The 14,528-nt window shown below is 39.7% G+C and overlaps 1 protein-coding gene across 1 annotated transcript in view; it reads left to right on the top strand.

The window, feature by feature from the left end:
- The first annotated feature begins 1,222 nt into the window (after positions 1-1,222).
- The window catches only part of CCDC38 (coiled-coil domain containing 38), a 29,030-nt gene continuing 15,724 nt past the window's right edge, over positions 1,223-14,528 (top strand). The window contains exons 1-7 of the mRNA XM_032416904.1: positions 1,223-1,980; positions 3,363-3,528; positions 8,047-8,111; positions 9,840-10,003; positions 10,117-10,197; positions 12,355-12,533; positions 14,007-14,096. Coding sequence (XP_032272795.1) covers positions 1,837-1,980; positions 3,363-3,528; positions 8,047-8,111; positions 9,840-10,003; positions 10,117-10,197; positions 12,355-12,533; positions 14,007-14,096 — 889 coding nt within the window. The 5' untranslated portion in view covers positions 1,223-1,836. The remainder of the gene's footprint in view (positions 1,981-3,362; positions 3,529-8,046; positions 8,112-9,839; positions 10,004-10,116; positions 10,198-12,354; positions 12,534-14,006; positions 14,097-14,528) is intronic.

The following is a 14,528-nucleotide window of genomic DNA, read 5'->3' as shown; positions in this document are numbered from 1 at the left end:
CCAGCCTACCAATGATCACCCTTTGGACAGCATCAGTGGTCCCATCCTGGGATGTTGGGTCTAGCTCTGGCCTGAGAGTGGTGATATAGGGTACAGGTCATGAACTCTGTATGCCTCTCAACCCCAAGTCCCTTTTGGTCTTTGACTTCTGTTGCCTCCTCCTGGGCCTCAGCCTGTTGGCTATGCCCTTCCATACTCCTGCTGTCTCCAAGCCCAGCTGCCTGGACCCACCCTCACCTGTCTTTGCTCATGTATTATAAGGCCTAAGATTTCATGTATTGCCTTGGCATCTTTGAGCCTCACAGAGCCACAAAGACCTAACTGTAAGTCTTCCTGTTCTTGCCAGATTTGACTTCCACCCAGTGAGACACGTTCCCCACCCAGCAATTTCCTCATCAGCTGGACCAGTTATACTCTACTGGTTTTCATCCTGATGGGTTTCACAAGTCAATTATATCCTCTTCGGGGAAGCAGGGGGCACCTCACCCTCTCGTTACTACAAAGCCTGCTTCCTGCCATCCCTCTGTTTCACTCTGCTCCTGACGTGGCCCTGCATGGCAGGTGGTGTCCTCCTCCCCAGCACTTGAGTATAAGTGACTAATAAACCGCTATCTATCTCATCAGTCCAGAGTAGAGTGTCATATGTTCGGTCATCTCATACTATTTGGGGCAGGGGGTCCTTCCTTTACCCACAAGGTGAATCGGAGGTGATCAGAACACCGCACACTCCGTGTTGAGCTCAAAGCTTCCACTCTGCAATTTTCTTTCTTCCTAACCCATTACCTACAGATAAACCTGCCTGAGGTTTCTATCCCAGACATTCCCCACTTTCCCAACTGAATCCCTGGGCAAACATCCAATTCTCAGTCCATTTTAGAACATTTTTATCATCTCAGAAAGAAACCTTGCACCCCTTAGCCATAACCCCCTAACTCCCCACCAGCCCTAAGCAACCACTAATCTCCCTTTTGGCTCCATGGATGTGCCTATTCTAGACATTTCATGGAATATAATGGAATCTTATAATGTAGGGATTTCATGTGGCTTCTTTCACTTAGTATAATATTTCCAAGTTTCATCAGTCTTAGAGTATGTATCCTTCGTATGTCTGATTAATATTCCATTGTATGGCTATACCACATTTTGTTTATCCATTCATCAGTTGATGGATATTTGGGTTGTTTCTATCTGTTGACTATTATGTATAATACTGCTATAAATATTCATGTACAAGTTTTCATGTGGACATATGTTTTCATTTCTAGGAGTGGAATGGCTGGGTCACATGGCAACTATATGCTCAACTTTTTGAGGCTGTTTTCCAAAGTGGCTGCATTATTTTGCATTGCCATTAGCAGAATGTTAAGATTCCAATTCCTCCACACCCTTGCCAATACTTATCATTATCTTTGGTTTTTTTGGTTTTTTTTTTTTTTGGATGACTCTCTAGTATGGACCGAGGATGTCCCTAAGGGTAGTGGCTGTGTCTATTGCTACCGAAAGGGCAGTGTAATGGTAATAGTACATATATTTGTAGCGATGGGAAGAAGCAAAATCTTAATGCCTCAAAATATGATCCCACTATCCTGTAATAGGCCCCCTTATCTATTCACATAACAAATACAGACTCATTCCCCCTTAAGTATTAAGCACTGTACTTGGTGCCATGGGAAACAGACAGATGAGCTGTGTCTTTGGCCCTTGCGATCCAGGCCCTGAATCTCTGCCTCAATTGGAGAGACAGAGGCTGCCTGTGTTCTCCTCCCAGAGACCCACCTATCCACCTGCTCCATTCTGGCTGGTGGAAGCCTTGCCCTTCTGGTCAACAGAGCAGGGATGACACATGTTTTTCTTTTTCTTTTTTTTCTTTTTTTAACAGATAAAGGAAAAGATGACTCAGTCCAAAAAGACAAGCCATATAAGATCTTTTTCAAAGATCTGTTTCTTTTCAAAGAAAATGAAATGGCAGCAAAGAAAAAGGTAAAGTTTGATTAAAAGCCCAATCCAAATTAATGTTAGAAATTTATCCTCTTATCCATCACTTTTATGAACTTTGCTGGGTTAAGACAAGGGGTCAGGTGTGGGTGTATGCATCGCACACTGTGCTGGGGTATAAGCACGTACAACAGGAACAACATCCAGCCCATGGTAAGGACCTAATGATCACTGCCCCCTGGGGGAAGACAGACACACTGTGACCATCACATATGACAAGTATGGTAGATCCCACTTCATTGATTCTAATGCCCATAATTTTTTCACATTTTCTCATTCCTGAAATTGGGATCCAGCTTATATAGATGGGTTGCCATGCCAGTGCATAAAACAATAGTGCATCTACAATAAATGGTATCTTAGAGTTGATAAAATACAGTAATAGAGCAAAGGACATGTAGAGAAAGGAGTGACCATCTTTGTTGGAGAGAAGGATAATTGTGGTGGTGGTGTGTATGTGTGTGTGCGGTTGTCTCTGTGCACGCACGCACACAAAGACTTAACTGAAGACATAGCCAGAGCTGAATTGTTAAGAGTAAGTTAAAATTTGCCAGCCAGATACAGATAAGAGAATGTATATGTATGTATTAGGGAAAAGGGGCAGAGAAGGAAGTAGGAACAAAAGTGGAGGAGGGAGTCATTTTAGAATTATTTGGTATGAAGCTAAACCAGAGATGAGGCTAACAAAGCTGTGCTTTGCAGTTAATCTCACTACTTATATTATTATACCATTTATTACATGATTTGAATTTCAAGAGGTTTGCTTTCCTTATTTCTAGAGGTAAAGATTGATCCTATTTAGAATGAAGAAACTAGAAATGCTCAATAACAGATTCATCTGTAAGGTGAAGGTTTTATGCTTGTGTTAAATAGTTTTATTGAAGGTGTCCAAAATTAAATTGAGCAAAGATTCATGAATTTAAAAAAGGCTGATTTATTTATGTCTACTGGGGAGGTCCATTTCCTCTCAAGTTTTCAATTCAATTCCACAGAACCAGTCCTTTCAAATCAGTGGAATTTCCAAGTTACCTGCAGCTGGGCAACACAAGGATTAAAAAATAAAAATGAAAATGAAAATAAAGCCAGAACACTTTTCAGGCTAGTATTTATGATGTACATGTTTAGTAAATATTGAATGTCTTTATATTTGTGCTCAGCTTCATAAGAGAAGGAATTGCAAACTATACCCGGTCCCTCAGAGATTAAGAACTCAAAGTCGTTTGTTTAATGTATTAGTAATGAGAAATTTACCAGTAATGAGAAAAAGACTTATTTTGTAAATGATATTTTTATATCTGATTACTATTTTTAAAGACAACATTATTTTGTTATATTAGAAATTCTTTTAAACTTTTGCACTTGGGCAGGAAAAAATTATGAACCGCAGCATGAAAGTCTACCAGAAGTCTACTTTTTCATCTCGAATGAAGAGTCGTTCACACCTGGGCCAAGGAGCATTCTACTCTGACACAGCTAGGGGCTCATTCGAAAAATTTGGGCTAGATCCCACTCTTATTCTAAGATTAACAGAAGGTAAGTCTAGATTACTGTTTAAGAATATTGTTTTGAATATTTACTGTTGATGTCAGGTTTAGGGGCTTTCCTGGAGGTAAAAAAAAAAAAAATAGTATGCTGTCTCATACTATGGTTGGGGGGAGGTACTCTGTAAATGGAAACTGAGAGTCGGGACAAAATCTATTTTAAATAAGAAAACATACTTTTCCAAGAAATAGATTGTTACTCATTTTCATGGCTCTAAGGAAGAAAGTCATTGCCAAAATGATACAGTATTAAAGGTTATGGCTAAGGCCATTTAAACTCATTTCTAAATGTAGAAATATATAGAAACTTTCTAAAGACAAGTGTTTATTTTCCACGCCATACAGCTCATATATCCAGAATCAGGAAGCTAACAGAATTAAATAAGTTTTCCTGTTGTTGCAAAAACACAACCTGTTTTAATGGCACTTGAGAGCAACATGATAAAATATTACAGGATATTAATTATTGCTCTATGAAAAGGAACAATATGTTAATCAAAATGTCATGGACTTTTCTTACTTATCAGATCAAGAAATGCTTACAAATGAGACAGAAAGCAGTTTGAAGTGAGGTTGAAGTGATTAATGCTAGGATAATGGGGTCATAAAATCTTCCCCCAAGATGAGTCTTGTCTAAATTTTTAAGTTAAAATTAAAAAGTAAGGAAGAAAGGAAGGGAAGAAGGGAGGAAGAAAGATATATTGAGTGCCCAGGATTTGCTGTGGTAACTTAAAAATTGGGTAACTTTGCCAAACTGTGATTAAAAAAAAAATCTTCAGAGAACAACAAAAAAGAAACACTTGGGAAAGAACTTTGGAGTCAATAATTAGTGTAGAAGAGGGAAGCCATGTTAACTTGTTTAGATCTTGGAGGTGCACGTTCTGCACTACAGTTGTACGAAGAAGTACAAATGTCAGCAGCATGGTAGTATCAGTGACTATACCGGATAGGATATAGCTAGATCCAGTCTTGTGTCTCAGAGTTCACCTCTGTAGAATGGTGAACCCTAAGTCATCAAGGGCACTTAAAATATATGACATGTTTTAGAGTTCTACACAAAGCGGCTAGCTTCAAAAATCCTTGCCACTACCACTTCTGAGAGAACTAGCAAATATGGCTTTGCAGATGACCCTACTCGACACCAGGCTGGGTGACAGAGGGGTTACTGGTCTCTTAACAGTAAATGGCATACAGTAGACTCTTAAAAAGGAAATGGTAAAATTGTTTGGTATTATCCAAGACAATCTGGGCTCTGTCAGCAATGGAAATCAGGTTGTCAGTTTCTGCTGATTACACAGATAAGCAATTTAGACATTTTCATTGAAAATAAAGAAATCCCCCTCAGACTCTTTCCAATTGTGAGTTGCTTTGGTTGAAACCCCCATTTCCCAACCTTACATTTCCTGCCTGAATTCTGATTAAAGACAAGCCTATGTGATGTGAAATGGGCAAGTGACCCCTACTTTGGGAGCCCAGTTATTTTATTTTTGTGTATGCAATAGTAGGCAACTACTACATCACCTCAAAGAAATTACACAGGTAACTGTCACAGACAGATGGATTAGGCTGCAAAGTAGAAGTGCCCCCTCCAGGCAGCCGGCAGCTTGACTGTGGTTTTACTCTCAAAGAGCAACAAACACCTCTGGATCACATCCCCAGTGAGTGGTGAGGTACTCTGGTGTTGAGGAACACTAGTGCTTGGAAGATGGTTTTGTCATACACGGTCTCTTTGTTAAAAAACCTTCCGGATAGCTAGAAGAGCCAAAATGGGAAACCCACTATCACCAGTCTATTTAGACTTGAAGAATAAAATCACATCAACTCAGCCAGATAGTATCATGTTAAAGTAGCCTGAAATGGTAAGCATGACTATAATATTTAGCAAATGGACAGTATAGGATTTTTTTATATTGAAATGTATTCCAATTCATGTGACCCATCATAAGTGACCAAATGAAAGCTACAGTAAGCACTTTCATGCATCTTTTCTACTAAAAATATTTTTAAGTAAATTGAACCTGAATCTGATCAAGCAAACATGGGAGACTGAGCACATGCTAAATAATACCATGAGTATGCAATCTGCCAGATCCATTAAACAGGAAATTCTACAGGGAAATTGGTCTGGTTTTTGTTTTTGGTTTTTAAGAGAGGGAGAGAGGGGGTGGGGTTGGGGCAGAGGGAGAGGGAGAGAGAAAGAGAATGCTAAGCAGACTCCAAACCCAGTGCAGAGCCCAATGTGGGGCTCGATCTCATGACCTGAGCCAAAATCGACCACCCAGGCACCCGTGATTTGGTTCCTTAAACCAATAAATGGCATGGAAAAATGGTAGTGTTTGGGAGGAAGTAAGGGATGGCAGTTATAGGTAAAAAACTGACTTTAGGAGTTATACCAACCAAATTGATCTTTGTTTAGATTTTAATTTTTTTAATTCTAAAAAGTTATTTTTGAGACCACTGGGGAAGTTTGAACCCAGACTAGGTATAAGATGATACTAAGGAATTGTAGATCTTGGAGGTGCATGTTCATTTTGTTTGGGATGATAGTTGTATTATGGCTATGTTTTAAAACTTTTTTATCTGATAAATAAATACTAAAGTATTTATGGATTAAATGATAACGATGGCTTGGATTTGCTTTAAAATGTTCTAGTGAGGGGGAAACTGAGGGGTGACAATAGATGAAACAAGAGAGGTAAGATGTTGATTGTGCTGAAGTAGGTGAGAGGTACAGACAGTTCATTTTATGGCTCTAATTTTATGAATGTTGAGGATTTCTATAATAAAAAGCTTTTATGTGTTAAAAAGAAAACCATTATAACTAGGTGCTTATTACTTTCACATATATTATTTTATCTAATCCTCAACAAAATGCTATTAGATATTTCTGTCTCTTCTCCTCTGATGAAAATGGCTCAGTGAGATTGAATCACTAATTAAAGGTCACTAGGTGGATGCAGAATTCAAACCAATGCCTGTCTGACTCCAAGGCTTGTTGTTTGTCACCCATAATTACAGAACTATTTTTTAATGATTAAAATAATCATTTTATTGCTGCTATTATTATTGACCTGGAAAAATTAAGTGTTTACTCATTCAAATTGTATTTTTAATAATAGCTAACAATTGTTAAGAAGTTATTATGTGTTGGGGTACCTGGGTGGCTCAGTCAGTTAAGCGTCTACTCTTGACACACTGGGTGTGGAACCTGCTTAAGATTCTCTCTCTCCCTCTCCCTCTGCCCCTCTGTGTTTTACAGCATGTTGCTTCACTTCCTTCTCACAATACCACTATGAGGTAGAGATAATAGCAATAACCCACTTAGACTGATTTGTGCTGTGCTCATAAACCATTCCTAAATTTCAGTGCCTTGCAACAACATAAGTTTATTTGTCATTCACCTTTCAACGGTGGTGCTTTTCAATGTGTCCTGCACTGAAGGATCAACCCCTGACTGGTATGTTGCTGGAGTTAAGGCAGAGGGAGGAAGAGGGAACCAGTGGTGGTTCTTACAACTTATGCTTGGCAGCCACACAGATCACTTCCACTGGCATTCTGTGAGCCAAATCAAGTCAATGGTCAAGCCCGATACCAGTGAAGAGAGGGAGAGATAATCTTCTTCCAGGCAGGGGCAGAAAATAGTTTGGAACAATAATACAATCTACCACTATTAGGATCCTCATTTTTACAGACAAGGAATCTGAGGCTTGGAAAGGGTGAGTAGTTTACTCACGTCCTCATGGCTAGTAAGAGGCGGAGGCGGAATATGACCCAAGGAGACTGTGGGCTCCCCAGTGCAGCGCGGGCTCACTGGTTATTTGGGAAACACTGTTTTGTTTCTACTTCTATTTACGTTTTAATCAAGAGACTTTGTTCTATACCACATTCTGTTGGTTTTTCATGAAGCGAACATTGTTGAAATGCAGCCTATGTGTAATTTTTCCAGAACGAATAAACCTTGAAAGGAAACTTTGGTCTTTTTTTATTGCTAGATGGTAAAGCTAGTTGTCATCTTTTTCTTTCATGCAGTAAATTTGGTTTGTGATCCCCACACGCATTTTGCCAAAAGACTTCGGTTTTATATCCAGATTGGCCAAAACACTAAGATTTAAAACAGCTCCGTCTCCTTCAGCACAGGCTTAGGAATCATATGCCCCTTCTGCCACGTGTTAGCTCCGTTATCTTGGGCAAGCATCTTGACATCTCTGAGCTCACATACAGGATGGGTACAGAAATATGTACCTCATTGGGGTTATTGTTAGGATCAAATAAAATGATTTATTTAAAGTGTCTAATAAAGTTCTTGGAATTTGATGGACACAAAATAAATGGTAATTACTATTATGAAATTAGTTTTTTAGTGATTAGGAAAAAAGTTTACTTGAAGAGATAGTGGTTTTTTAAGTCAGATACACGCCAAATACAGTAATTTAATTACATAGCTTTTATTTTATAGAAGCTCTTGAGGGATAATGAACTAAACCTAAGTCTATTTCAATTTTCTTTGAAGGTACGGACACAAAAAGGACTATTCATGAATTTATTAATGACCAGAGAGACCGGTTTCTGCTAGAGGTAGTAAAAATAATTTCTTTCTCCCATTAGTCAAACAGAAGACCTCTGGCAGAGCATTGCCAAATTTTCACCTTGACAGTTTATTTTTTCATTACATGCTCCAGATCTATTGCCCCTCTGATCCTTTCCTAAACAACTTCAGTTGGGCTTTTGTCCTCATCATTCCACCAAAACTGCTTTTGTCAAGGTTCTCAGTGACCTTCCCATTGCCAAGTTCAAATCGTCACCTCACGGTCTTCCTTTTCCTTCCCCTTCCGCAGCAGTTAGCTCATTCGGTCACTTCCTCTTTCTTGAAATGTCTTCTTCAGCTGGTTTCCAGGACCCACAGTCTCGGTCCTTCCTCATCACTGGCTGCTCGCTTCCTCACAGTTTTCTTTTCTTCTTCTTCTCCCTGACCTCCAAATGTTGGAACGCCCTCGGACTCACTCCTCGCCCTGTGCTTATCTACGCTCCTCCAGGCCCATGGCTCTAAATTCCACTTTCCCCATTAACAACTTCCAAACTTATTTCTCTACCCTGATCGTCTTCCCTGAACTCCAGACTCACAAAGGCAACTGTAGTTCTTAACATCTCCACTTAGATGCCCAGTAGGCACCTCAGACTTCCCATTTCCAAAGTTTTGCCCTTCTATACTCTTCATTACCCCTGCAAATCTGCATCTCGTGCAGTGCCCCCATCGCAGTGAGTAGTGATTTCATTTTTCCAGTTGCTTAGGCCAAAAACGTTGGAGCTATCCTCAACTCGCCTACCTACAACCCACATCCGAATATACTTTCAAATGTATTTTTTTCCCAATATATCCATACTCACAGTGCTTTTCATGACTTCGCCTGCTACCACTGTAATCCACGTCACCAGTATCACCTGCATGAATTATTGTTATAACTTCTGAACACTGGTCTGCCTCCACTTTTGCTCCCTACACTCAGTCTGTTCTCCACACGTGCCCCTCCTCTACTGACGACCTCTGGTGACTTTATCTGGCCCCTGGTTCCCTGGTTGGTATTTCTTTAAAATGATCTCATTTACATATTTTAAATTCATTTATATTATAATGTATGTGACTTATATTTATAATTCCTTGTTCATGCATGGCATTAAAAACCATAGTGAACTCTTATAGTCTGTAACTAAAAAAAATAAATAAAAGCTAGATATCGTAGTTGTATTTGGGGATTTACCCAGGGTTCTTGAAGGCTGGTTAAACACTCCTCCCCTCGGGCAGCTTGGAGGAATGTGTCACGGGTATAGCAGGGTGCAAACCTCCTTCTCCGGTGCTCCTTCCTAATGGAGGCGGCTTTGCCACTGCGGACGACAGTATTTCCCAATGCCCAGAAATACTGGAGGTATATTGTGGATAATACCAGGTAGACCTCCTCTTTGGAGAGATATGTAGTTTTTTGTTTTTGTTTTTTATTTTTATTTTTTAGGATAGAGCCTGAGGGGATATGTAGCTACTTTTGATTTGTGGGACAAAGCCATGTTGGAACAATATTGAGCCTCTTCATAAAAGTGAAAGAGAGGAATTAGTCTCCCTTCTAACAATCCCCAAATAAATTCCTTCATAAAATAAAGGCTATCATCTCAAAACTTGGCATGCTATTATTTCTAATACATGTGATCTCTTACTATGCAAGTTATTTTCCCTTTATTATGAGACTGTTGAAATGTACTAGCAATGAGCTGGAAATGTGCCATAATGTGCACTTCTGTTTTCAATATTCCTAGTATGCCCTGTCAACCAAAAGAAATACAATTAAAAAGTTTGAAAAACACATGGTAGCAAAGGAACGGCAACTCACAAGAGCCGAAAAAAAGCTCCAAGAAGATGCAATGGCCTTTGAAGAGTTCCTTCGAGAAAATGACCAGAGATCTGCAGATGCTCTTAAAACGTTCGTTTTTTTTCACTCTGGCCAAATTGCCTTTTTCCCTCCCTCTTTTCTTTTTAGTTTCTCGGAATACAACACAACATAAAACAAACTAACAAATCCCCGTTACTTTTCAGTGCAGCACAGGAAACTATAAACAAACTCCAAATGACAGCAGAACTGAAGAAAGCCAGTATGGAGGTGCAGGCGGTGAAAAGGTGAGCCCAGGGCACCATCTTTTCCTTCTCGAACGTCCCAGCCCTGGTGAAACCTACATGTGCCTAGGCAGACCTACGTGGGAATATTCCTTAACAGTTGATGACTTCCTAAGTATGACCTCATTTTTAAATAAGTAATCTGTCGATCAAGGTCCTTCCGTCTCTGCCTGGTTATCAGAGTACAGTGACCTCTGGCTGAAAAATTTCTGTAACTTGTCAGTGTAGAAGCCTAGAAATTGGTTGAAAAGAAGCAAGCCAATGTTAAAAGTAAACCATAAATTATTTTCTAAGTGTCCTCTTTCATTCGTTCGAAGGCATATTTCTTTCCACATTTTAACATCTCTGAAATTGGGATTCATTTTTACAATTACCTCTCAACTATAATTGGCACTTCCACTTAGTTGAACCTAGAATTGATATTAAAAACCAGGATTTATAATGACAAAAATTACAGGAAGGGGAGTTGGGATAAAATTATTATCCCACCCACCACTCTTTTTTTTTTCTTTCAAGCCCAGATGTTTTCTTCTGTGGTCAAGTGTATCTCACTTGGTCTAATTTTAAGTATCTAAAGAAGCTTCCTTCTATCATCATTCTTGGACAGGAATTTCATGACAAAAACTTTTTTTTTTTTTTTCTTTTTGAGGATTTGATACTTACCTTTCCTCTAAAACCAAGTCCTAGAGTTTTCGGAGAAGAGGACAACAACTTGTCTAAAATACAGCAAATGAATTGGATGGTAGTTTCTTAGAAACCAGTTGTTACTAACAGAATGTGTGTTTTCAAACACATTCTGGCTACAGAGCCTCTTCTATTGTAGGAGCCTAAAGTTGAAGGCATTCCAAGGTGGAGAATTCCCTTCCTTCCTTCACTCCATCATGTAATTAGAAGATTCTGTTCTATTTGTAGAACGAGAGCAGCAGCCTCTAGGCTTGCAAAGAGTATTATATTTATGCACAATGGCCACCCAGTAAACAGCCTTGCTGAAAAGAACTTGCTTAGTGTATATGTGTCTCATCATCCTAGAAAGGAGCAAAAGGTCATGAAAAACAAGCTGGGAAACAGCACAAAGGATACAGGCGCCTGCTATTTATTTCCTTTTTCTTTCTTTCTTTATGGGCTTGAGATGGCCCAGGAAGGTCGTCCACTGCAGGTAGGGCTGGAAATCTGTTTACAAAGGGTAAGGGAGCTTGTTCTGAAGCTTTTGCTTGGAAGTTGTCCAATGCTAGCCATTTTAACCCTGTTCTTGTAACACCTCTGGGAGGCTTTCAATCTGATAACAAAGTGGTAGTAGAATGAGGGGCTCCCAACATCCTTCAGTGTGATACGTGAGCCAGCTGATTATTGACTCTTGAATCTCACGCTCACATCAGGGCTGAAGGAAGGCACTGCCTGAAAGAAGTCCCGGAGCTGAAGATACTGGTGTAGGAGTAATATTGATAAGGGTATTGAAGATGGTATGATTAAGGACGCCTGGAAGGATATGGGTGGACCACCCTTTCACAAGGGACTTCATTGTTATTGTAAACATTCCTTCAAGGTCCACTTTGTAACACGATTATGGGAAAGCACTGTGAGGCTGGGGAGAGGCTTTCAGGCCAAGTCCCTGGATATTGGTGGTGAAAGCTTGGGCATCTGAGTCAGCCAGACCCGGGTTTGAGTGCCGGCTCTGCCATTTAGTAGACAGATGACTTTGCAATTCATTCATTTCTTTTTCCAAAAGATGGGAATTATACCGACTGTAAAGTGCTGTACAGAGAATGAAATGGTACTCTGTCGTGCGTCCATAGTAGGTGCTCGTGGGTGTTTTCTTTATTCTTCTCACAAAAGTACCATCTTCTGCTACCTTCTAATTTCTTCCTATGTCTAAAATTTAATACAACATTTCCCTCAGGAATAAATGAGTAAAACTATCATCAATCTATTCCATGTGTGTATATCCTTGGCATGTTTTATTCAAATAGCACTCCTATGGGTTTTTTTCTTCTCATTTTATCTTATTGATGCCCATATTTTTATGACCCTACTTAACAATTTTTGTTATGTAAATTATTATTCAAATACATAATCAAGGGAACAAATTTTGTGAAACCTTTTTTTTTATGAACATGCTTTCACATGGATATTTCTAATGATATCTTCATTTCTTTTGAGTAGTGAGATAGCAAAAACAGAATTCCTCCTTAGAGAGTACATGAAATACGGATTTTTTCTGCTGAAATTGTCTCCAAAACACTGGCAAATCCAACAAGCGCTGAAAAGGGCGCAGATGACAAAGAGTAGAGAGAGTATGAATGTCAGTCTTCCAGTACTAACAAGTGAGTCACATATTCTTAATTTCAATTAAGTAAATAGCTCTAATTCTCAAATATTGTTTCAATATTTATTTGTTTGTTATTTATTAAACAGTCAGAATTCCTATTTTAAGCAGAACCTGAACAAGGATTCCCACTATCTCTGATATTATTTTTTTAAGATTTAATTAATTAATTAATTTATTTAGAGAGAGCGTGAGTGTGCGCGGGAGCGGGAGGGGCAGAGGGAGAGAATCCCAAGTAGGCTCCTTGCTGAGCATGGAGTCCAATGTGGGGCTCCGTCTCAGGACCCTGACTGAGATCATAACCTGAGCCAAAATCAAGAGTCAGTTGCTTAACACACTGAGCCACCCAGGCGCCCCAGTATTACTAATCTTTTAAAGTATTATATAATATATTATCAGAGTCTCAGAAATTAACACCGCATGGTACTGGTATTAGGAAGTCAGCTCAATGGACCAAAAATAGATCTATTATATTTAAGAATCGAATAAGTGATTAAATGGGGTTACAAATCAAAGAGGAAAACTACCACTTCTAGCACCATTGGGGTAACATGGACCAGACTTACCCTCCTGCCTAAAAAAATCTGAAAAATATATGAAGCAATAGGTTTCAGGCATCAGGCACCAAGAAGAGAAGCAGAACGATCCATGAGAGAGGAGAGACAAATGAGATGAGCCAAATGATGGCCTCAGTATAGTGCCTGGGGAGCATTTCCAGGATGCAGCAGAGGGAGGACGAGCCCAGCAGTCCCCATGAATTGCAAGGACAGAGCTAAGGGTGTAGGGAGGCTGGAGTTCCCAGAACAGAGTACTGGAGAAGAGAGAGCTACACAGAGAGTTCTCTGCAGAGTCTTCAGCTGAGAGGTGATCCTGAGACTCTGGGGTAAGAGCATTTACCCCATAGAAGCCAGCAAACTACAAACCAGGGAGAACTCTTCCGGAGAGGCGATGGTTAAACAGTTACCAGCACAGTAGTGACGGCTGTCACAGCTCACTTTGCTGTGATTGAATTAGATCATTTGTACATGACTGTTTTGAGTAGTGAGCACAATGATGGCACCTGGTTAAACTCAATACACTGACAAGAGAGAAAACCTATAGAAAGGAAAATCAGGAAGTAATTGCATTTAGCAGCTTAAAATTCAATGCCCCTAGACTTGTCCTTTAACTAGAGGATGCTCAGAAAGCAATGAGTCCCTCAGTCCAGAGGAGTGAATGGCTGACATGGGGATTATAGAAGTTATCAGGCTGTTGACTGATGCAGGAAATAGAGACCTCCTCATGCCCTGCAGGTCAGTTCCCCTCCATTCTGCCTGGTCCAGAGACCAGCCCTTGCCGTCAGCATCATACATTTGCTTGTTACAATGTCCCCATCCTATATTTCTGTCCTTGTAAGTTCTCACAGTAACTCTACCTTCACCATGAGACAAACCTTTCATTCTTAGAAGTGTTCTCCCCCCATCTCTCTCCCTTTTGTTTTCATTTCTAGAATTAAATACAACGAAAACAGAGGGCAGTAATGAGGATGCCAGGAAGATATCATTTTCAGATGACTATTACATGGAAAGAGGTCGCCAAGGTAACACCAGAGATTTGGGACTTCATTCACAAAAGTAAAACCAGAGAAGGTGCCCATCTCAAATTGGAAATCTGGGACCTATGAGCTAACCTGGAAAACAAAAGGTGGTGTCCACATCACCTGTAATCCTTGGGAGCTAGGAGTTCCATCTCTTTCTCTCTGACATGATTACAAGACTTGGAGAGGATGAATGGACAGGACAGGCACAGAACTCAGAGGCAGAGAACCTGGCACAAGTCATCCCCTCCACAAAATGTAACAATTCAAATGTCCACCATTTTTATTTTTTGCCTTGATTTTTAAAAATCTGTCATTACATATGAAATATATATGGTTAAGTAAAAAAAGAACCATGATTATATTATATTTCACAATTTATGCCCCCGATTTGGGACTATCAATAGTTATATCATGTTTTTGACAATATGTACC

The sequence above is a fragment of the Phoca vitulina genome, unplaced genomic scaffold (genome assembly GCF_004348235.1).
Source record: "Phoca vitulina isolate PV1807 unplaced genomic scaffold, GSC_HSeal_1.0 scaffold19, whole genome shotgun sequence".
NCBI classification, from domain to species: domain Eukaryota; kingdom Metazoa; phylum Chordata; class Mammalia; order Carnivora; family Phocidae; genus Phoca; species Phoca vitulina.
This window is presented reverse-complemented; position numbering and strand designations above follow the sequence as displayed.